Source organism: Odocoileus virginianus, chromosome 28, assembly GCF_023699985.2.
Source record: "Odocoileus virginianus isolate 20LAN1187 ecotype Illinois chromosome 28, Ovbor_1.2, whole genome shotgun sequence".
Taxonomy (NCBI): domain Eukaryota; kingdom Metazoa; phylum Chordata; class Mammalia; order Artiodactyla; family Cervidae; genus Odocoileus; species Odocoileus virginianus.
The window spans coordinates 39,783,202-39,807,362 of record NC_069701.1 but is presented as its reverse complement, the minus strand read 5'-3'; the positions used below and the strand labels follow the sequence as shown (position 1 = coordinate 39,807,362).

General features: G+C 45.3%; 1 protein-coding gene across 19 annotated transcripts in view; it reads right to left on the bottom strand.

Moving 5' to 3' along the window:
• Positions 1–24,161, bottom strand: part of PPP6R3 (protein phosphatase 6 regulatory subunit 3) — a 123,251-nt gene that overhangs the window by 51,854 nt on the left and 47,236 nt on the right. For all 19 annotated transcript variants that reach the window (XM_070457771.1, XM_070457772.1, XM_070457773.1 and 16 more), the window contains 6 exons: positions 16,259–16,491; positions 11,876–12,062; positions 8,635–8,772; positions 6,135–6,200; positions 4,040–4,152; positions 1,660–1,773 (listed from right to left, as the gene is read on the bottom strand). In XM_070457771.1, the coding sequence (XP_070313872.1) occupies positions 1,660–1,773; positions 4,040–4,152; positions 6,135–6,200; positions 8,635–8,772; positions 11,876–12,062; positions 16,259–16,485 (845 nt within the window). In that variant the 5' untranslated portion in view covers positions 16,486–16,491. The remainder of the gene's footprint in view (positions 1–1,659; positions 1,774–4,039; positions 4,153–6,134; positions 6,201–8,634; positions 8,773–11,875; positions 12,063–16,258; positions 16,492–24,161) is intronic.

The window sequence follows — 24,161 nt, the reverse complement described above, 5'->3', positions numbered from 1 at the left end:
GGGCACATATGGCATTAAGTGACCTACTATCACTCTACGTTTATTAGAAAACACATCGGAACTATCACCTTTTGAGCTGAAATACTGAACACTGAGGACACTGAGGAACACTGAGGTCTCATATGACTGAAAATGCCTCATGCCCTCACACAGCAATCAAAGTATTTCAGGGTCACAATCCTGCCTGTCTTTCAGTGTTTATGCAACTTTATAAATGAGATGTCTGGCAATCTGATCTGCTTTGCAGTTAACCCATTTTTTCTTGTCCAAATGGTTTTAAGATTTACCCTGTATCCTAGGGACTCAGAAACCTCCTAAGGATAAGGCTAAGATCTTAGCCACCCACCACCCCTCTGTCCGCCCCTCTTTAAAGTTAATCCTGCTTAGTGTCTGATCAACCTTTGTGGTCTGGGTAAGTTCCTTCTGATCAGAAATTTCTTCTGTCATTTCTTTTATCGTTGTATTGTTTCTGTTCTCAAGTCGAAGTCGTCAACATAAATCTCACAGCACCAGCTCACGTGCTTTTAAAGCATTGTAAGAGATGATGCAACTGCCTTACACCAGGAGTAGCAAGGTAACATTCCTGTACCACCTGATCAATACCGTAAGTTACTGGTTACATTATTTAAAATAGGATTTAACAGGGAAGACACAGTCTAAGTCAGAACTGCAGATACAATCCCAAAATTACAATATACTTGAAGCACTGCTGCCACATTGACATTCCATGATCAGTAACCAGAGATGAAAAAGACAGGAATAGAGATGAAGACTTTGGGAACCAAGGACTGATAAGGCTGTGTTTACTGTTTTGCTAGAAACCAAATGACATCATTAAAAATAAATCCAGAAGTCCTGGATGGCTAAATTCTCTTATGCTAACAGCAGATCTTGTTGTTCCTTCACTTCATGCCTCTGCTTTACGGGATGGATCCAATAGTGAACAGGAAAATACAAATTCTGATTCTAAACCACGTGCTCCCGGATCACAAATATATGCATACCTCTTCAAATTCTCATTCTCCAGAAAACAATCTGGAAAACTCTGACAATTAATAAGTAAATTAGCTTTAGGTATAAAACTGTAAAGAAAAAGACAAATATTAAATGAGTTGTCCAGAGGCACACAAATAGGAAAAATACACTATCTTTCTGATTCTTAAACACACCACAAAGTTTTCCTTAAGGCCTGAAGCCACCTGTTCATCCATTTTAAAACAGCCTAATGAACTGCAGTGCCTCATGTGTGAAGCCTCAAGTTAGCGCAGAGAGGACCGACGAGCCCTGAATCGCCACTTGGAGAACTGCACACCAACCAGGAATAGCTATTTTCAATTTACATAAACAAGAAATAAGCTTCTCTTGTATGTGAGCTATTCTGCATGGGTTTGACTTATTATAGGAGCATTTTGGTAATGACTACAAAAACTCAAATGACAAGAATCCAAATGTTGCCAATACTGCTTGCTAAAGCATATTTTTCAACTGCATCTATGTATTGCATTCATATAAAACTATTTATATAGTAGAAAAATATTCAGCAAATGAAATTCAAGGGCATGATACTGTAGTAATAGACCACTAACTTAATTCTTAGTTTTAAAAAACTCTAAAAGGAAAACCAAATGACTCATTTCGCGAAACAGACGGAAAACTTACGTTGGTCGCCGTGTCTCAAGTAAAGTCAACAATATCTGGATTGCACTGACTATGGCCGATTCATTTTTCTCCGTGTGGAAAATATTTGATAGAAGCTGCTCTATAATTTCTTGCCTAGGGAAACAAATCAACAGTCAAGTGCTAACTGTAATGTTATTTAACACCAACAACTTCGGAAGAAAAGGTCACAGTAATACAAGTATATATAAGAATGTACTTAATTAACAAAGATCTACAACAGGTACAAGAGAGTATCGATTGCTGCATTTTGCCCTAAAATTAAAACCTGGTAAATCAAAATAATGTGGCAGTAGTGAAAGGGATCTGACTGAACTACTGCCCATGAAGTATTCTCCACAAGCTCTATCCAGGACATTGTCCTATGCATGTAAACAGGTCACAATTAAGGTAAAGTACAACGGTAACCTGTTAGGTAAATTTATACGCATGTTCGCAAGGAAAATCTGTTTCCCAGGCTCTCAGTAATTTTTAGAACCCGTGTGGATTAAGAAATGGAATCTCCCTCGCACTGTGACCGACACCTGGGTGTTCCTGTCGCTCGCCTGACACACACACCAGTCTCCCCACAGTACAGTGGGCTCAACGGATACTAATGCCAGCTCCTCCGCCAGGGCAGGATGGCAAGCAGGGAATAAACTCTTCTTCTTTGGAGGAAGCAAGCAAAACTGACATCTAACCTAACTTCAGAGGATCCCCTCGCAGGAAGCAGTCTTCCAGTATTCCCAGCCAGCACTCAAACTGCTTATAAGACCTCTATCCTAAACAGCACTGTAAAAGTCACTCAGCATACAGCAGTCTAGAGTATAAATATTAAACGTGGAATTGAGCTCTGAAACGCAGGCCTCACCGCAGAGAGGGAGGCGCAAGCACCTCCGTGACACGGCCGCTCCGGAGGCGACCAGTCTGAGCTGACCTGAGTGGGAGGTGCACGCTGGGTCCCAAATGTGCACACGAGAAGTGAGCGGACAGCAGTTCACTAGCAACTTTAAACAAACACGTGCTGGCATATTTTTGTATCTATCAATAATATACACTTACATATTTTGTATAAATTATAAATATATACTTATTCTAGAATACATAAAAATTAAGTTCACCTGTTTTTAACTTTTATATGGCTACTAGAAAAATTTTAATTACATGCGACTTTTACTGTATTTTTATTAGACAACGCAATCATGTACCATATGAAATTACTGACAGCCCACATGTTTTAAACTATTTGAATGGCAATTTCATATGGTTCAATCTCATAATAGTATAATTACTAGTACTGTATGGAGTACCTAAGCCACAATGATAAGGATAACTAAAACGGGGCAGGTAAGATGACAGTTTATTCAGAAGCTGACAATCTCTTAAGTTTTGCTACTTGAGAGAACTAGTGAACTCCTTCCTATTCTATAATACACACTGGAAAATAAAACTTTATTTCTCAGAATACAGTTTAAAACAAGATATTCTGTCTCTAATTTGTTCCTTGCTTGTCTCACACCTGACAAATAAATAACACACATGTCTTATTTTAATAAAAGGGCCTTCCAAGCCAAAAGATGCAATAAGCCTCAATACATAGGAAGACTAAAAAATGTTCCAACAAAGTCACTAAAAAGAACAACAGCAACAGTGAACTGAAGCTAAATTGTCATTTATATGTAACAATGCTAACTATTCACAGTCTTTCCCAATTATTCATCCCAAGTAGGGAAATGCCTTATTTTTATTAAAATAACTTTTAGTTTTATGGATTCAGGTTGAATGTATGCACAATGCTTGATGGCCAATATTCTTCCTGAAATCGTGTGGCTCTAGATATACCAGTATGGTAGGCTGGCCACTCACAAACTTCACAATCGTACACCATCCCTAAGTGGTCTTCCACCTTAATGCAAGATGTCTGTTCACTGGGAATTGCCTAGAAACAAGGGCAAAAGCAATACAAAGAAACAAAACACACAGGATGTATAACCCTTCATATCAGGTCTGGTCAGGCGACCCCTCGACAGCTGCCAAAATAGAGTAAATCCTAAGAAGAGCTTCTGATCAAATGTGTTTGCACTTAAGACTCTTCTCTCAGAGACCATGGAGGCAGTGACTGCAGTTATGATATCAGTGTCCCATCTCACAACCCTACACAGAAATGGCTCTTATTTATTAGCACATTCTTACCCTGCAGGTCTCCAATGGCATCATGAGGGGCTGAGATGAGATGAGCAGGTTCTCCTGCCTTCTCGCCTGCCCACAGGTATTTTCCGGGGACTCAATCCCCACGTGAGGAACACTTACCAAAGAGTGACAAATGTAACGTATCACAGAGCATCAAGGAGAAAAGACAACAAGAACAGAGATGCAAACGTACTTCTCTAGAGTGGCAAGCAGGGGGTCTGGCTCTGCACTGCTCTGGACCTGTAACATCTGGTCTCTGCTCAGGCGGACAATCTCACAAAGTGACTGTGCTGCATTTGAGTGCCGCTAGAGGAAAGAAGCACAGTGTCAACTACAGAACACACCAGAAGTCAAACTTACAATAAAGAGTGAAGAAACTGCTTAAGAAGTAACACAAATTAACACTGGCCATAAGCTACAGTAAATAAGAAATAACGTATGTAAAGTATTGAGTATTTTACCCTCTTGGGCTGATGAGCTTTGTTAACAATACTGACAACAGAATACAGCTGCTGTGTGTAGAGAAATGTGATTAAAGTTCTGGCAAGGAAAATTTCTATAATTAAACTTGAAGAAAAATGTACGCCCTCAACTGATATACTTTTAGCAGCACAGAAAGATGAACCCACTTCCTTGACTTAAAAAAAGAAAAATGCAGCTTTCTGGAATATATTAGTGAGTAAGAAACACTACACCTTCTTCCCATCCTTAGCGTGCAACCCTACAAGACACTCTGAGATGCTGGCACTGAGCACCGCCTGCCCAGGGAGAGCAGAACAACAGGATTCTAGTGCGGACGACAACAGGCACCAGGATAGCAAAACCCACTGTTTGGAGTCAGGCGTCAAGAACTTAATAATATATAAACTGGTCAGTATAGTGTAGCATGCAGTTTATCACTTAATACACAATAGAAATATCAACAGGACTGTCCAGAAAAACAAAATAAACTTTCTTGCAAGTCAAGTAGAGAAGGTGCTGATGCCCCAAACACTTTGTCCTTTGCAAAAGGACTGGCTCCAGAGATGGGCCTCTCCTTCATCAACCCTTCAGACAGCAACCACGTCCAGTTGAGCAAGAAAGAGGCTAGTGAGGAGCAAGCTGCATCCCCACCCCGGGAACAGGCCAGGCCCGCCTCTGCCCTCAAGTACAGCGCACGGGAAATGTGCTCTAGAAACCATCGACCGCCCCCACCTCCCCTCCCCCAGCCACAGCAGGAGGGCCGAGGCCCCTCTAAAGCCGTGGCACCGAGACCAGTCCACACACGGGAGTGTCCTAAGTGTCAGCAGGAACAACACTACAGCGGGAACAAGTGAACTGTCAGAGGAGAGCTATAGCCCCATTCATGGCTAGCTCGTTTTTTTCTGAAGGGGACAGTGGGATGGAGAGCCTGCCTTTGATGAACTCCAGGTACCAAAAGGTTTTGAATGGAGTGGAGTAGAAGGGAAGTCCCCCTTCGTAAGGGAGAACACTCTCCGGCCACATGCTTCCTCCCCAGCACTGTTCTTCTACGGCGCTCACTCTCCAACTGACCCACAAGCCAGAGCATCGAAGGAGGGCGCCTGTGTGCGTGACACACCCAGCGTGTTCTCTGAACCAACTCCTTTGTAGATACTACATCGAACCACATGGAACCATCACTTCTCTAGGCAGAAATGGCCACATGCTGGCCACTCCACAGGGCTCAGAGCAGTAGAGAAGCTGGGTGACTGTCTCCACTACAGAGGCACACCTGCTGGTGACTCCACACCACCCCACCCCACCGAGCTCCCTGTGCAAACTCCAGAGCAGCTTTGACGCTGCCACCCAGTCAACCTTCAGCACCCAGGACAAAGGCCAAACCGGTCAGGGCACAAAAGCCTGAGTCCCCAAGAGCCCAGCACTCTGGGACCCACTGGGGACCCGGAGCTGCTGTGTGTCTGGAGGCTTTCGCCAGAATGGAAAACACAAGCGCAGACAGATGTGGCCACATCTTCTAGGCTAAAGATGGGGATAAAAGAAAAATGTGTGGAAGAGGTTCGTGACGAAGGCGAACAGATGCAGCCCCTGCTCTAAAGAGATGGAGCGAGACCCAGGGCTTACCGTTTCGCATTCGGGAAATTGGGTATCAGAAAAACACAGCGTTTTTGAAAGCCTTCGGTGTTTAGAAAACTGCCAACCTGAAGCATGCCAGGTGATTACTAGTACCTGTCCTCTACATTCACATCTAGTAAAATGATGCTCTGTGCCCAAAGGAACATGACTCTCTTTCCAAAAAATCAAGTTCAGAGTCACAAAAGAGAACTTACATCTTCTTCTTGCGATGGATGAACTATTTCCACGAGCCTCTGGATAATTTTCTCCTCATTTAACCACTGTAAAACACATTGTAGAAGGAATCATAGCAATGAGTAGCTCCTGTTCAAGCCCCAATAAAGATTAACATACTTGGAAATATCTATCATATTTTAAGTAGAATGCTACAGGTTTTCTCTGAACTTTGAACACTACAGGAAATTAAAAGTCCCCCAAAGAAAATGCCAGTGAATATATTATTTTAACAGTAGCTATAGTACCAACTACTCCCAATGTCACAAAACCACATCCCCAAATTCTACACATCAGCTTAGTGATGTTAGTTCTCAGGCACTGGGTACTAAAAAAGTCTGCACTTTGGTTATAAAGTGGAAGGGGAGATGAAATTTATATATTTTCTGTAAGAGTGGTCATTTTAAGGGAGCTTCAGAAAGGCTGAGAAAAACAGTATGTAGTATCAAGCCTCCGGTTTAAAACACACGATGAACTTTTAGATTCTAAAACAAAAACAACCACAGGAAATGTGGGGGCTGGTGGGGGGCACAGAAAGTTTATCTGCCCGGTCACATGTTAGCAAAGAGCTGTTATCATGACTAGGACATTCTTCTTTAACTATGGATGAACTACTGCCATGAATGAAAATATGAAAGGGGTAAGAATAAATGGAAAAGCACCTGGCGTAATGTCAACTCCACAAGGAAGAGAAATACCAAGTAAATAAAGGCAATCTCTACCTAGAACAGATGGGTGGACACACACACACACAATCCCTAAAGTTACAAGAGATGGGGGGTGGGAGGCAGGAAATCAAACACAATTTGCCAAAGGCCACAGAGAAATTCTTAGGTTGTCCTCAAGCTCCTCAAGGAGAATATGCCAAAGGAAAATGCAAACAAAAGATCTCAGGAGACTACCAGGAAGGCAGGGGCCCATCTTTTTTTAAGATGTTTTAAAATGTGCACATGACGCCCCTCCAGGGTCATGTTCACACAGATTCTGACCCAGCAGGGCAGCGGTGAGATCCAGGTGATGTTTGGGACCACACTCTGAGTAGCCACGTCCTCAAACAGGACGCAAACACCTCTACAAAGAAGCTAGGGCTGAGGGTTCCGACCACCCAGACAGAAAGTAGGAAACTTTGTGGGCAGTGGACAAATCGATCCCCCCCACCCACCTCCACAGCTACTAGCAAGTACCCACAGTCCAAGCCCACAGCTGGCCCCCAGATCAAAGCCAGACATTCAGGAGTTCTAACTACCTTTCCCTCCACCTCTGCCTTTATTACCACCTACCACTACATCCCTTGAGAAGCACACCTACTCCCTTGGAAGTAAGCCCTCAAATCCAACCCAGAAGTGACCAAAGGAACTCTAAGAAACCATACTGAATAACCTACTCCAATAACAACAGATATGAAGGCAACCACGCTCTTAGCCGTAACTGCCTTCTCTGGAGTCCCCAGTCTCTATGGAGAAAACACTCACACACTCAAACACACGCCTAAAGGTGGCCGAAGTCCCAGTTTAAGGCCCTTTCCTGGGGTGTTCACACCAGGTCCTCTCAGCTGACATACTCACGTGGCCATGCTCTCAGAAGACCTCTGCCTGGTCCTACAGACCGGGCCTGACACCGTTCCCTGACACCGCCCCCACACCACACCCTCCCACACCACACCCCACGCCTGCCCACCTCGGCGGACTGTGCCCCTCTCCCTGGGACACTTCCTGGCAGACCCTACTAACTCTCCTCTGGGCCTTCCCAGGTCTTTAGCATTGTCAATAAAACTCATTTCCAGAGTTCTGAGGTTTGAGGTTGAGTATTAAAGACAGAATGGGCTGGGGAAAGGCTCTGGAAAAGGCAGTGAAGGGGACGAAAGAGAAGAAGAGACAGAAGAGGCAGAGCTGAGAGCCTGCGAGAAACGTCACCTTCAAGTCATTCACACCCTCCTCTTCCCACCCAAGACAATCCTCCAGAGACGTCTGTTCTGGAATAACCACCTCCCCCAAATCTGAAACACATGCCCCTTTGGAGGTAAACTCCATTCTCCTCCTATCCCATGCTCCCAGGCATCCATGAGAAGGTTACTCCCGAAGCCAGATACCCTAAGAATACCACACCTCTTTCTTTTGACTTTTAGAGACATCCCTGCAGGTGACCATCTCAAGACAGAGAGGACTCCTCACAGCCTGCTCAAAAGAGACTCAGAGCTCCCGACCTTCTCATTTCTGCTCTTCCCACCAGACCAGCTAAGACAAATCCTTAATTCAGTCTACCTTCCCACTCCGCTAAAGAGCAAGTCAGCAAAGGAAAAGAACAAGAAGACAGCCTGTGTCTCTCGAGATGTGCACAAGGGGAGCCCTAACCCTGGAAAAATCCGGATTTCTTCCTGTGGTGGAGCCCGCCTCCTGCCCCCCACACCCTTATTACCAGTCCCTGGAGTCCCAGGTGGGTGGCACAGCCCAGGGGCGGGAGTGCCCCACCCTGACCACTCACATTCAGCACCTCCTGCCTGGGCTGCGGGGGCTCGATGCACGTCAGGAGCCTGAGCAGCAAGTCCATGATGGCCGACGTTCCTATGTGCTTCATGATAAGGTCCACAAAGTCACGTTTCTTCTTCAGGAAATCCACAATCTAGAGGAGAATAGCCACAACTGAAAGACACATCCCAGGGGAACTACTAGCTTTAGGACACTTTCAGTCCTGACCCCTTGGGCTGCCCCCTCCAAAGTCCCATCACCACTTTAAGTTAAGGCAAGTCAAAGGCTGAATTAGTCATAAGATGTCAAACTGGAAAGCCTTCTGATTGTTACAGAACTGAAAAACCTCTTAAAAAAAAAATCTCCTAAATCACCACCTGTTCCCTGATACAAACACACCATAACAGAATCTTTCATTTCTGCTCACTTTCATTATTAATTCTGAAAGAATGAGGATCAAAAATTTAACACTCCATAAAAGGCAAGAGAATATACCACTTAACAGTTTATAGACATAAAGCAAGTCCATTAGACTTTACACAAAAATGCAGACTAAACATTCAAAGTCCTAACTGTACTCTAGCAAGTAAGAAAAACATTCAAAACAGATTTCTGCATCAAAGTGGCTAACTCACATGCTATAGAAAATCACAGCTGCATTTTATTTCAGCCACTCACCTGATCAGATTAACACCAGGAAGGTGAGCGTGGGAGAGACTGGCCATTAGCCCGAGGGAGTGAGAAAACATGACTGAAGTCAGGGCTGCCACCTGGGTCTCTCCTGCACAGGCAGAAACCTGCTCTGCCTCGGACACCCCGTGTACCTTCTGGCTTTTGTCCACGTGCAGGAATCATCTGCTCAAAAGTCCCAGAAGCAGCACAGCCAGTGAGGCAGCTGCCATGACAGTATCACCCTGACGTCTCCCAGAAGCTTGTAAGGTGGGGCTGCTCAACTCAAATGTTCTAGGTGAGGAAACTGAGGCCCAGACCAGTCAAGGATTTTGCTAGAAGCTAAAAAGTGGTTGCCCTGAGATTTAAATCCAACAGAGCCACAAGCTCATCACCCCACATGACAGCTACAAGGCAGGGGTGAGCTAAAACTGCTTCACACTGTCAGGTGGAAAGGCAGAATTCACCATCACACACTGCTTCTTTAAACAGTGAGGTTAAAGGCTGTAACACAGACCTTCAGTAAGTTATACATAATTAATCCACTCACAGCTGAGTCACACAGTCGTTTTTAAAAGCATAGTGGAGGAGAGGGGAAGAAAAGGAGGCATGTGGTCAAAACACTGCATTTAGTGGCCGAAGCACCGACTCCAGAGCCGGCAGGCAGGGCCGAGGGGGCACAGCAAGGAAGACGAGGTGGCCTGTCTGGGGGGTGGCACTCACCCACCAGCACTCAGGGTGCCCCTCACAGAGGCCCTGCTGCTCTGAGAAGTGTCTGTACTGGTTAACTCAGACTGTCTGAATTCAGTTGCACATAACCTTACCAACATATCATGTGATGGGAAACCTTCATTTACACTCATAACTCTCAAAAGGAGAGGAAGGTGCCAGTGTGGGCTTCTCCTGTAGCTGAAGGAGCAAGCAAGGACTCTCGAACCCCCTCGTGACTGAGGCCGCGCTGAGCAGCACACGCGCAGCACAGTGGACGGGCCTGCTCTGGCGCTCAGTCGGCGCGTGCCGCCTCCTGCTCACAGGTGACACGTCTGACCTCGGGAAGCCCAGGGGGCTCGAAGTGTGTCGTCAACCTGTACTAGAGACACGGAACACCAGGCCCCACAGACTTGGGCTCCCCGGCACAGAGGGAGGAGACAGGCACGAGGAGATGTGAGGCTGGTCTCAATCGCGACCACAGCCACGGGGAACTGACCAGCACTCAGACTGATGGGTGACCTGAGCTCTCCTAGGAGAGTAAGCAGTCCTGTCATTTCTCACCCAAAAGCAGGAGGAGGAAGGACGAGCTGTACTGGAGTGACCGGGATTCGGGGATTACTATCTAAGAAACAAGAACCTCAGTTCCAACACACTGAGAAAGGCAATCCTGCTCAACTAAGAACACGGAAGCATGACCTCGTCTGTCTAAAATAAGACCTGTATGCACTTGGCCTTGGCACAGGGCAGGCGTACTGGGCCGAAAATAGTTCCAGCCCCTCCAGGTCTGCTGATAGCAAGGACGGGTCACGGAGCCTGCCTTCCACCATGAAGGATGCCAGGCCCAACTGCTGTGACCCCTGCACCCCCGTCATCACATCCCCACTGCCTGCACTCTGCAAACTCTTAAGTTTGTTCTTGGGCATCTGAGGCTCCTGCTGCTCCCTGAGGCCTGTTTCTGTAAGTGAATCCTAATCTCCTTGTAAGCAGATCCTTTTTCACACCAGTACCCGCCAGAGCCATGATTCTCAAATTTTAGCATGCGTCCCAGTCATCTGGGAGGCTTCTTACACCCCAGACTGCAGGCCCCACCCCAGGGTGTCTGACTCAGCAGGTCTGGAATGGAGCTCAAGAACCTGCGTTTCCAACAAATTCTCGGGTGGTATTCATGCTGCTGGACCAGAGACCACACTTTCGAGAACAACCACACACAGCAGATACCTGGAAAAGACAAGTTTCCAGGTACACGAGAACAAGGAGGAGGAGGGAGAGCAGGACAGTGGGAGGAGGTTCCTGCCGAGCCCCTGTCAAGCTCTACTGGGCAGAAGAGCAAAGCTCCCCGTGTGTGTACACAGCAGTCACTACCCAGAGGTCTCAAGTTTGTGGGTGGAAGCAAAATACAAGGAAAAAACACACCTAACTATATGAACTAATCACCAATCGCATTCATGGGAAAGCTTTCCAACTTAAGCTTCACTGTGATCTTCACCAGGGAAAAGAATAAATAAACGAACTGTTACTTTACTCAGCCACTGGGACACCACCCACGCACCCTGCCGCCCTGTGCGCCCTCACGCGGCCCTCACAAACTGACCCCAGCATGCTCTTGCTTCCCACCACCTGTCAGAAAAGCAAGCCAAAGTACACTGAAAAACTGAGATATGAGGCACTTAGAAAAGATCAAATTAGAAAGTGTTCCTTAAGGCGTTAAGCCAGTGGAAAGTCAGCAAGCATTGAGGATATTTAAGGTGTAAAATCTATTCTTTTACAGAACGTGGGACATAAGGCACACTCAGAACACTGAAGCAACAAAAATCACTGAGGATCACCTCAAGGGATGCTCAGCCCTAATACTTACCTTTTTGGAAAACAGTATTTACCTGTTCTGGTTTTCTGCTGATAAGAATACTTAGCACCTTGCTGAAGAAACTGGCAAGTAGTGGGTTCAAGGGGGAATCGTTTAGGAGGAAGCTATACAATTTCATTAGCAAGGATTCATCTTCTCCCAGTCTATCGTTCATTTGGGAGACATCAGAAGTGAGCAACTCACAAGATATATTTGGATACCTAGAAGAACAGGATACTCACGTCATCATCTGTATGAACAGTTTACTTACATAAATCAGAACACAGATCAGAAAGGCTTCCTAAAACTTTGTGAAAATTTTTTTAAACAATCTTCCAGGAATGAGAAAATAATTTCAATCCATTCTGCCAATTTAAACTAGAGTGAATTTTCTTCCATGTCTAAAAACCAATACAGTCTCCCCAGCAAAACCAGAGCACACCTGGGACCCTCAGGAGGCGAGGGCGGGGACCCCTCAGAGGGGGCAAGACACAGCCGTGGGCCGCAGCCCTCAGCCACCCGCTCTGGTGCGGGAAGCAGCGCAGCTCGCAGGACCACCGCAGGGGACGCCGGCTTCCGGCAAACTGCCCTGCACACGGCACTGTGCGACTGCTCGAGACACATCTAGGTTCCTGGACAGGCGGCCTGTGTTCTCAGAAGGGCTGTCTATGGTATTAGAAAGCTGGGCGTGCCAAGTGTCCAGTCCACATTACATGTGAAGAGAATAAACACTTTAATATACTCGAGCAGAGAATAGGACACAGCCTGAATTCCCCAGGTGGGAAAACAAAGTGTATATGGAAACTGAGCTTTCCACAGAAGCCTTCCAGTCTCCTGGGACCAGTCCACCTTGGATCTCACTGCTCTGTGCCACAGCCCTCCTCCACAGGCCCCCAGCCCTGACAACACCCACACCCCAGTGGCACGTCTGCCCTGAGCACCGGTGCTCTCTCTCTGAACAGGCAGCAGCAGATTCCTTTCCTCCACTAGCTTCTTTAACCACAAATGACTTCTCATCTGTTCTCAGAGAGATCATGGAGACTCCCAGGCCCGCCCAGACTGCACTCTCCCCCACCTGCCATTCCCTTCTCTGCTCTTTATGCCTCCCTGGTGAGCAGGAGCAGCAGGGAGTGGCGAGCTCTGATGTTGACCAGGACAGGGAGATGACAAAACAGCCTGAAATGGGGAGAGGGATAGAGACTGTGGCCGGAACCCATGCAGCATCCCTGAGACAAGCTGGCAGCTGCCTGTGGACCAGTGACTTGAGAAGCAACTGGCAGTGGACCAGAAGCTGCAGTACTTAGCGGGTGGGACACTGAACAGTGTAAGAATGTCCCCAAATGAGCCTTTTCAGGGAGAAAAACACGGAAAAAACATACAACAGAACTGGCAGGCGTGTGGGCGCAAAGGTCACATCGCCAAATTGCTGTCGTCGAGACGATGGCTCAATCAAATCAAAGTCTGTCCTCACTTCAATTTACAGCCACATCAGCTCAAAGACACCACAACACAAAATCACCAGTAGGCCGGAGGAGCAAGCAGGGGTGACCCATGTGGCCTCTAGAGTCCAACAGCCCAGGCTCAGAACCTGCCTCCACCACTTACAAGCTGGTGGCACACTACTCAGGCACACTACCTGACTTCACTGGACCCCAGTTTCCAAGGCTGCAATGGGAAGACAACAATGCCTATCTCATGGAAGATAATAATACAAAATTCTGAGAAGAGTGAGTAAATACCAGCTGCTTTAATTTCTCTTTATTTGCTACTTCATAAAACTTCTGAAATGAAGTTTTATTGGGATGTGGAGTTATCTCAACTGCCCCAATTTGAAAGCTATCGGCAGGCAAAGGGTCAGTAAAAGGCAGGAGACCCCAACTCCACTGCAACCCAACGTGTAAGGAGTATTCTCGAAAATCTAACACAGGAAGTCCAGAGGTGCGCATGGGCATCTGGAAAGTTTTCCACCTGCTTCTCCACGGCTGATCTGGAGGTCTGATCACACTGAAGAAGCATGCACACGGGGTCCAGGCACTGATACAAAGGCTCAATGCTCTGGTGTGGAACAGGGTGGGGCCACTCTCGCTCTCGTACCTAGCTCCCTGAGATTAAACAAGCCTCTCAAACACCGCTCCACCCACCCCGCCCCACCCTGGCCTCAGCTTCTCTGCCCAGAGAACACAGCAATGGGGAGAGAGCCCAGCCCCGCTGGACCCCTGATCTGCACCTGGCCCCTTCCTCCTCTGCAGTGAAGTCCCCCTACTGTCCTCCTGACCACTGAGGCCAGCCCAGCCCACCACCAGACCCCCACTCCCTCTACACCGGCCCGCGTCCCCAGCGCCACATCACCCCACCAGCACGTAAACACACCAGTATTTCTTCCATCTAGGAAAACACACACACGCCTCTCCTAGCTCCACACCTGCCGGTAGCTCCCACTTGCTCTTTCCGCACCTTTTCAGAGAACTACCTGAAAGAGCTCTCTGCTTGGCCTCCAATGCTCCCTCAAAAGCACTGCTTCTGTTCCACTGCTCTGAGGAATAGGCACTGCAGGGGCCTCCACATGGCAAACGCCAAAGGCTGCCTGGCCTGTCAGCACAGCGCCCAAGCCCCCTGTCCCATCTCCCCTTCCTGGAGCCTGGCCACCCTTGACATTGAGGGCAGCAGCCCCGCCTGGGTCTGTTCTTGCTTCTGAAGCCCTTCTATGGGAACCTTGACCAGACCAACCACATCTCAGCTTTGGGATTTATAACACTACTTAATGCCCTAGTTTTAAAGTTCGGTTCATTCAAATTTCTGCCACAGCAAACACCCCCTCATTCATAAACTAGTCTAAATACATACAACACTAGCCTAAATTTCCTTAGACGACCACAGTCCACCTTAACCCCGAGCAGCCTTCGGGTCCCATCTGAGAAACTGCTCTGCGCTAGTCCAGCGCTCTGAGTCAGCCAGCTCCGTGCAGCTACCGTCGCTGCTGGCTCTGTCCGGGCCAGAGGCTCAGCAGAGAGCTGCTCCACTCAGCTCAAGCCACGCTCTCTCAAAATGGTGCCAACAAAAGGCTGCACGTCCAGGGGAACACACCTGCTCCTGCAGCCTCCGAGGAAGCATAGAACACTGGCATGGCCATACAACAGACGTCATGGCTGCTTTTTGGTAAGATCAGCGACCTCCACAAGGCACGCCTACTCTACTCCAGCTAGAGAAGTGTTCTGCCTCACGCAGCAGGTGAGGAAACAGACCCAAGAAGGCGGGCCTCTTGTTCAAGTTCTTGGAGCTCTAGGAGGAGAGGGGTACCGTCCTCCCGGGGGGGCTCCTGCCAGGATGAGCCCCCGACGAGCAGCACTCACACATGCAGGCTCACTGGGAAGGGCATTCCAAAGCATGAAGCATCTGTTTTTGAGGAAAGGAGGACACAGGTATTTCTGCCACCAAATTTCTTTCCTCGTCTAAAGTACTGATCTCCAAGTGGATGTGCAACTGAATGCCAGCTGACAATCTTAATGGCTGGCAGAGAGCATGAATTCCCTGAAGATCCAAGCCATGAGCAATCTGAAAGCATCACCAAGTATTATTCCTCTGACAACAAAATTCTCCCCATGAAGAAATGAAAGATAACTGAAAAGAGGGAGAGACTGAAGGAGAAACGAGAATTTATTACAGGCCATAATTCTCCCCATGCCATCAAACTTATTTAATGCATAATCAATGATTTTTGTTTTGTTCCTGAATCAGTTCTATTTTCAGGGGGAGAGGGATGCCAAACATTTCAGAAGAGCTGGAGGTGGAAAAGCAACCAGGTGAAACCCGATGCCTTAAATACACACGGAGTATTTATATTTACAACGAGTGTCCAGTGATCTGAACCCTGGGAAGCATTATGAGCTGACAAAACCAGTGCTGAAGAAGACAAATCCACAGTATTTATCCAAGGTATCAGCTGCTTAAACTTAGCTACACTAATGTTCACCAAGATCCATACCCTTATTTTCAGTTAACAAAAGGTCAGAATTTATAATCAGCAACACAGTTCATAAAACAAGCTCTGGCTCGGCTGTGCTGTGTGATCTTGACAGTCACATAATCTCTGTTTTCCTATTTGCAAAAAAAAGAGAAAATATTTACTTGGATCATCTCACTATTTTAAGGAACTTTATCACTGTTTATAATGCACTTTGCCCTTAGACAAAACCTTCTGGCGGAAATTTACAACGTTCATTTTAAAAATCCTGTGATTTCCCTGGACTTGGTTCCAGAACGGGCTGTTTGCCGCACTGAACCTGTCCCTCTTGACACGTTAACATTCTGTACCTGGTCTCCGGCAGCCCTGAGAAGTTGCTGGACAACAAGAATGGTGATATATCCTGCCCCCACTTCACTTCAGCCCCACCCTAAAGAGAAGATTGAATTTTCTTACTTGTATCTGATCTTTTCATCCATGTCTTGAGGTGGTTCTTCAATAATGAATGAGACTAAATCTTCGAGACATTCTGCTTTTAAGAGAAACTCTATAAGTTTGCGGTTCTGTGCTTTACACTCCTGTAAAACATCTTCCTCATCCATTAACTCCTTCAGCGTTACATCTTCTCTTTCTAGAAGTGTGTCTATGTGGGATGATGAGTGAAGATCAAATTTCCAAAACATGCTGGTCTAAACAAAATGCAGAGATATTTAAAATAAAACTTCAACTTCACATATTAATTTTTCAAATTTCCACTTAGTTTTACAGTCTAAAATGCCAACTTGAATCACATGAGAAAAACAAGTTTCATTTTGAATCTATAAAGTACCTTCTAAGTAAGTAAAACTGGTAAGACATTTTCCTTCTCAGAAAATATTTTTATAGATACCAAAAAATTCTGACTTGAAAATGCTGAAAGAATGCTAAAACCTGGTATTTTAACCTGCAAAATTAATCCATGCATACTTAAAGAATTTAGTGCTGGGAAAGGAAGAAAATAAATCTTTTCTTCAGGGTGAGAAATACATTCTTACACAGAACTAGTATCCTCAACTACAAATGACAAGTATTGAGACCTACGTATGAGGTACTCTCCAGAATATTACAACATTAAATGACTACCACAAACCAGAACTTTTAGCCCCAATAGCACCCAATTTTCACAGCTGAAAATCGGAAAGTCGTAAAACAGTAAAACCTATGCCAAAATCACTGCAGATGGTGATTGCAGCCATGAAATTAAAAGGTGCTTACTCCTTGGAAGAAAAGTTATGACGAACCTAGATAGCATATTAAAAAGCAAAGACATCACTTTGCCAATAAAGGTCTGTCTAGTCAAGTCTATGGTTTTTCCAGTGGTCATGCATGGATGTGAGAGTTGAACGGTGAAGAAAGCTGAGCGCCGAAGAGTTGATGCTTCTGAACTATGGTGTTAGAGAAGACTCTTGAGAGTCCCTTGGACTGCAAGGAGGTCCAACCAGTCCATCCTAAAAGGAAAGCAGTCCTGGGTGTTCATTGGAAGGACTGATGCTGAAGCTGAAACTCCAATACTTTGGCCACCTCATGCGAAGAGCTGACTCACTGGAAAAGACCCTGATACTGGGAGGGACTGGGGGCAGGAGGAACAGGGGACGACAGAGGATGAGATGGCTGGATGGCATCACCGACTCGATGGACATGAATTTGAGTAAACTCCGGGAGTTGGTGATGGACAGGGCGGCCTGGCATGCTGCGATCCATGGGGTCGCAAAGAGTCACACACGACTGAGCGACTGAACTGAACTGAACTGATGGATTCTTAACAAAAAAACAAAAAATAGTAAAACCACCTTAAAAAGAGAAGTGTTCACCTTGTCTTCAAAGTTTATCATGGAAAATTAAACCTTAGGATGTCTACAGATTGACAAAATAGTTCACCATGCTTATTTTAAATATTTCAGCAAAGTCACTGACTGAAAAGCTACTAGTGATCTTCAAATACCTTCCCATGTCCCATCCCACAGTCACTGGGTCCAAAAGTAAAAGCAAAGTGAAGTTGCTCAGTCATGTCTGACTCTTTGTGACCCCATGGACTATAGGCTATCAGGCTCCTCCATCCATGGGATTTTCCAGGCAAGAATACTAGAGTGGGTTGCCATTTCTTGTATATGCTTATTTTGATCTATAAGCCAAATTTCTGATACTCTAATAGTCTCTCCACTTGAAGTCAGAAAGCTAGATGTAGTTAATAATTTAGTCTTAAGTCTTAAAAAAAAATAGGTCTCATTTAAAGTAGCATGTCTTTTCATTTTTTTGGAATCCCACAGATGAAGGCAAAATATAAAGAAAAGTATTAATAAATGAATCACAAAAGCAAATCTGATAGAGCCCTTACTATTGGCTAATTTATCAGCATAAATAAAATACACACTCATGATCATCAACTTAAAACTGTAAATGTCCACAAACTATTAAAACATGGATCAAGATATAGCCACGTATCTACATCGATTAAAAAAATAACTTCCAAAATTTTAACCTTATAAAGGTAACTCATCATATACTGGTTTATAGAAAAAAATGATCATTAGTGGTGCCGAAATAACAAGTGTTGGCAAACTTTGGCTCATAGACCAAATCCAGCCCAAAGACTGCAAGCTAAGAAGGGCTCTGATACTTTTAAAGGGTTGTTAAAGAGAACGGAGTTGTTAAAGGTAAGATTATGTGACAGTGACCATAGGGGCCTGCACATTTACTATCTGGTAGTTCACAGTAAAGTTCAGTGTCCTGTCTCACATTCCTTTCTGCCATCTCTGCAACTGCCTGGAGGGGTGGAGCCACGCGGTGCCAGGCATGACCATCTACCAGATTCATTCTCTCCCTTCCATGGGCATTTGCCTAGACCACGTCCCCAGCTTCTTGGGCAGGTAGGTATGGCCACATGACAACGTTTTCTCCAATGTGCTGTGAGCCATCAAAACCTCCAGGTGGCCTCCTTTTCATCTGGCTGAATGCTGATGACAAAAAAAGACCGTGAGACAGACAGTAAGGCCCAAAGATGGAAGGTACCTAAATCCCCGAGTCAACCTGTGGGCGCTGCCCGCCCACCTGAGAGTCACCCCAGGCCACGGTGGGAGGAGTCACCACACAGCTGGTCTGGGATCCAGCAGGACAGCCCACGTACCCAGCCACTTCCTCCAATCTCCTCAGCCCACAGCGTCAAGTTCCTTTATACTTACTTTACTATACATATGAAAAGAATTCTTGGGCAACTATGTGTTTTAAAATGCCTAACTCCTTTTGCTCTCCACTATCCTAAATTAGAACAGCATTTTTCAAATCAGGACACCTTAAAATACACATTTCCACAGTGCATTTTCTTTAAATTGAGTAGGTATACTACAGGCTTAAAAATAAAACAAAACCACAGTAGACTCTTAAACAAACATCATTTTATCTTCCAGCCAAACAGCAAACTGGACTGGAGGCAAACAGTGCTGGTCAATCAGTTACCCCTGGCCTGCCCCTAAGTTCTACTAACTTGACCTTTGAAGTGGAATCAAGCTAGGCATGAACTAACAGGTACAAAGGTCAACTGACAGGGGCCCTGAGGTAAATGGAGCCCTTTGAAAAATGTCTAACATACTAAAAAAAAAAACACACACACACCTCAAAGAAGTCAGAATTTCAGCAGCTCATTTTGAGTAAATGTAAGTACTCTAAAATTTTTACCCTAGCTATATACCTCAATAGGATTGAGAGAAAGAGGGAACACAATTTCTTACAGTAAACCAAATCACAGACTTTTAAATCAATACTAACAAAGAGATAAATGGTAAAATCAAACTACTCTCCATCTTTCTGAAAAATCCTAGAGTTGTTTTTGCCCTTCATGGATCACAGCCTTGTCACAGCAAAGGGGCTCATATAAGTCAATGAAGCTATGAGCCATGCCGTGCAGGGCCACCTAACATGGACGGGTCCCAGTGGAAAGTTCTAACAAAATGTGGTCCACTGGAGGACAGACTAGTAAATCACACCAGTATTCTTGCTGGGAGAACCCCATCAACAGTATGAAAAGGCAAAAAGATATGATACCAGAAGATAAGGCCCCCAGGTCAGAAGGTCTTCAGTACGCTACTGGGGAAGAGCAGAGGGCAATTACTATCAGCTCTAGTAAGAATGAAGAGGCTGGGTCAAGGTGGAAATGACACTCAGTTGTGGATGTGTTTGGTGATGAAAGTACAGTTGGATGCCGTAAAGTACAGTATTGCATAGGAACCTGGAATGTTAGGTCCACGAATCAAGGCAAATTGGATGTGGTCAAGCAGGAGATGGCAAGAGTGAACATCAGCATCTTAGGAACCAGTGGACTAAAATGGACAGGAATTAGTGAATTTAATTCAGTTGACTATTATATCTACCACTGTGGGCAAGAAGAAATGGAACAGCCCTCAGAATCAACTACAGTCTGAAATGCAGTATCTGGGTGCAATCTCAAAATGATAGAATGATCTCAAGTGTCAAGGCAAACCATTCAAAATCACAGTAATCCAAGTCTATGCTCCAACCACTAATGCCAAAGAAGCTGAAGTTGACTAGTTCTAAGAAGACCTACGAGACCTTTTAGAACTAACACCCCAAAAAGATGTCCTTTTCATCACAGGGGACTTGAATGGAAAAGCAGGAAGTCAAGAGGTATCTGGAGTAACAGGCAAGTTTGGCCTTGGAGTACAAAATGAAGCAAGGCAAAGGCTAACAGTTTTGTCAAGCAAACACACTGGTCATAGCAAATATGGTCTTCCAACAACACAAGAGACAACCCTATATATGGACATCACCAGATGGTCAATACCGAAATCAGACTGATTCTGTTCTTTGCAACCAAAGATGAGAAGCTCTATACAGCCAGTAAAAACAAGACCTGGAGCTGACTGTGGCCCAGATCATGAGCTCCTTATTGCAAAATTCAGGCTTAAACTGAAGAAAGTAGGGAAAACCACTAGGCCACTCACATACGACCTAAATCAAATCCCTTGAGTATACAGTGAAGGTGATGAATAAGATTTAAGGGATTATTAGATCTGATAGTCAGAGTGACAGAAGAACTATGGATGGAAGTTTATAACACTGTGCAGTAGGCAATGACCAAAACCATACCAAAGAAAAAGAAATGTAAGAAGGCAAAGTGCTTGTCTGAGGATGCCTTACAAATAGCTGAGAAGAGAAGCAAAAGGCAAAGGAAGGGCAAGATGTACCCATCTGAACGCAGAGCTCCAAAGACTAGCAAGGAGAGATAAGAAAGCCTTCCTAAGTGAACAATGCAAAGAAATAGAGGGAAAAATAGTATGGGAAAGACTGGAGATCTCTTGAAGAAAATTAGAGATACCAAGAGGACATTTCATGCAAAGATGGGTGCAATAAAGGACAGAAACACTATGGACCTAACAGAAGCAGAAGAGATTCAGAAGTGGCAAGAATACACAGAAGAAATGTACAAAAAAGATCTTCACGACCCGAATAAGCATGACGGTGTGGTCACTCACCTAGAGTCAGACATCCCGGAGTGTGAAGTCAAATGGGAAGCATCACCACAAATAAAGCTAGTGGAGGTGATATTGAGCTATTTCAAATCCTAGAAGATAATGTTGCTAAAGTGCTGCACTCAGTGTGTCAGCAAATGTGGAAAACTCAACAGTGGCCACAAGACTGAAAAAGGTCAGTTTTCATTCCAATCCCAAATAAAGGCAATGCCAAAGATGTATAAACTATCATACAATTGGGCTTACTTCACATGCCGTCAAAGTTATGTTCAAAATCCTTCAAGCTAGGCTTCAGCAGTTCATGAACTGAGATCTTCCAGATGTACAACCTGGGTTTAGAAAAGGCAGAGGAACCAAAGATCAAATTGCCAACACTCGTTGGATCACAGAGAAAGCAAGGGAATTCCAGAAAAACATCTATTTCTGCTTCATTGACTACGCTAAAACCCCTGACTGTGTGGATCACAACAAACTGTGAAAAATTCTTAAAGAGATGGGAACACTGGTCCACTTTACCTGTTTCCTGAGAAACCCGTATGCAGGTTAAGAAGCAACAGTTAGAATGAGACATGGAAGACAGACTGGTTCAAAACTGGGAAAGAAGTATGCCAAGGCTGTATACTGTCACCCTGCTTCTTTAACATCTATGCAGAGTACCTCATGCAAGACCCGGCTGGATGAATCACAAGCTGGAACCAAGACTGCAGGGGCAAGTATCAGCAGCCTCAGACATGCAGATGATACAGAAAGAGAAGAGGAAGTAAAGAACCACTTGGCGAGGGTAAAAGAGGAGAGTGAAAAGGCTGGCTTAAAACTCAACATTCGAAAAACTAAGACCACGGCATCCATGGTACACAGAAGGAGAAGAGCTGGCACTAACAGAAACATCACTCAAGCTGCAATATGAGTCATATGCAAGTTTAAATTTTCTACTAGCCACATTTTTTTTTTTACATTTAAAGTCGCTCAGTCGTGTCTGACTCTTTGAGACCCCATGGGCTATACAGTCCACGGAATTCTCCAGGCCAGAATACTGGAGTGGGTAGCCTTTCCCTTCTAAGGGGAAAGGAGATCTTCCCAACCCAGGTCTCCGGCACTGCAGGCGGATTCTTCACCAGCTAAGCCACAAGGGAAGCCCAAGAATCCTGGAGTGGGGAGCCCATCCCTTCTCCAGGGGATCTTCCTGACCCAGGACTCGAACCAGGGTCTCCTGCATTGCAGGGGGATTCTTTACCAACTGAGCTATCAGGGAAGCAAAAACTCTTGACACTTGTAGTTTGTTCCCTCCTGCTGCTTAAGAGAGAGAGAGAAAATGTCTGACGTTTGCAGCCTATTTCCTCCATTTGGAGATTCCCAGCCTTCCTACCTGTTACCCTCTCATTCCCTACTTCTCTGTTTTAGGAGAATTATGTTGCCTAGGGAAAGCAGCTAAAAAGTAAAAAAGAAACAGGTAAAATTAATTTTAAATGTATATACTGAACCTCATATATCTAAACATTACGATTTCAACTATTTCAAACATTACTATTCTTTTGGTAATGAGTCTTCAAACTCTTGTGTTCTGACACTTCACAGCACTTGACAATTTGGAGCAGCCACATTTCAGATGCTGAAGAGCCGCACGTGGCCGAAAGGGACAAGACAGCCACAGTCGTGTGACTGCTACAACTGGAGCCAGAGTTTCTCTCCTGGTGCTAAAATGGGCTCCCCACCTCCTTCCACTGCCAAAGCCAACAGTTAACCACTTTTTCCACACAAGGGCCAATGTGGGGTGGGCGAGGAGAGGTTACAGGCCATGGTTTTCCTTTCTTTTAAAATATAAACATACCTGAGAAATCATGTTTATTCTCACGTGTGTGTGGATACATAAATATATATATATAAAACAACTTAGACATTCTTAACTCAAAAAATAAGTCACAAGAAAATTAGAACTATTTTTTAACCTCTGCTATCTAGGGATACTCATAGGGATAAAAGGTAAAATGTTAAATTCTTCACAATGAGATAAAGGAGGATGCTAGCTGGAATCAGGAAGGCTACAAGTGGCTCATTCCTGGTAAAGATACACCTGGCCAAACTTTAAAATAGGTGCATGTCTCTGGGAATTTATTTCATTTCCTAAGTTAATTAAAAAAAAAAAACAAGGAAAAAAATGCCTTGATCCCTCAAACATGTTGGGAAACGATGTTTGATTAATTTTAAAAATAAATAAATAAAACTGGATTCCCCACTTGTCCGAGAGAAAACTGAGTCTTCACTGCCTCCATTTAGCTTCAAACAACTTGCTTGTTATCCCATGTGGGGCAGACACATCTACCCCAAAGCTCTGGCCGAGTTGACCAGCAGCCTGGGGACAAGATGGAGTGAACAAGCCGAGCTGCCCAAAAGCTGTTCTTACTGGCTCACCTACTGCTGCCACCATCCAAACACCTGGGGTCTCAGGGCCCCAGCTCAGATTCAGGTGTGCAGGGAACTGAGTTGGGCAGCAACTGACAAGACCCCAATGGGGCAGGCTGGATTCAAGAAGGGTGGGTGATTGCTCACACTGTTCACTGAGGAAGGCACACCCTAGGAAAGGACAGAGGAAAGTCTCTATGAACAGGAGGACGCAGTCAGTCACTCTGAAGGGAGTAAGTCACTGATAAACGGCCCCCAACAGCAATGCTGAAGGCAAAGGCTGAAACACGCAACAGAGGAGTAGCAGAGGCCTTTGAAAGCAGCCCTCTTTAGGTACTAAGGGAAAACACCACAGTGGGCTGGGACAGCTACCCAGTCGCTGCTTCTCCATCCTCAGCAAAGGCATGCAACTCACACAACTGTCTCCTCATCCCCAC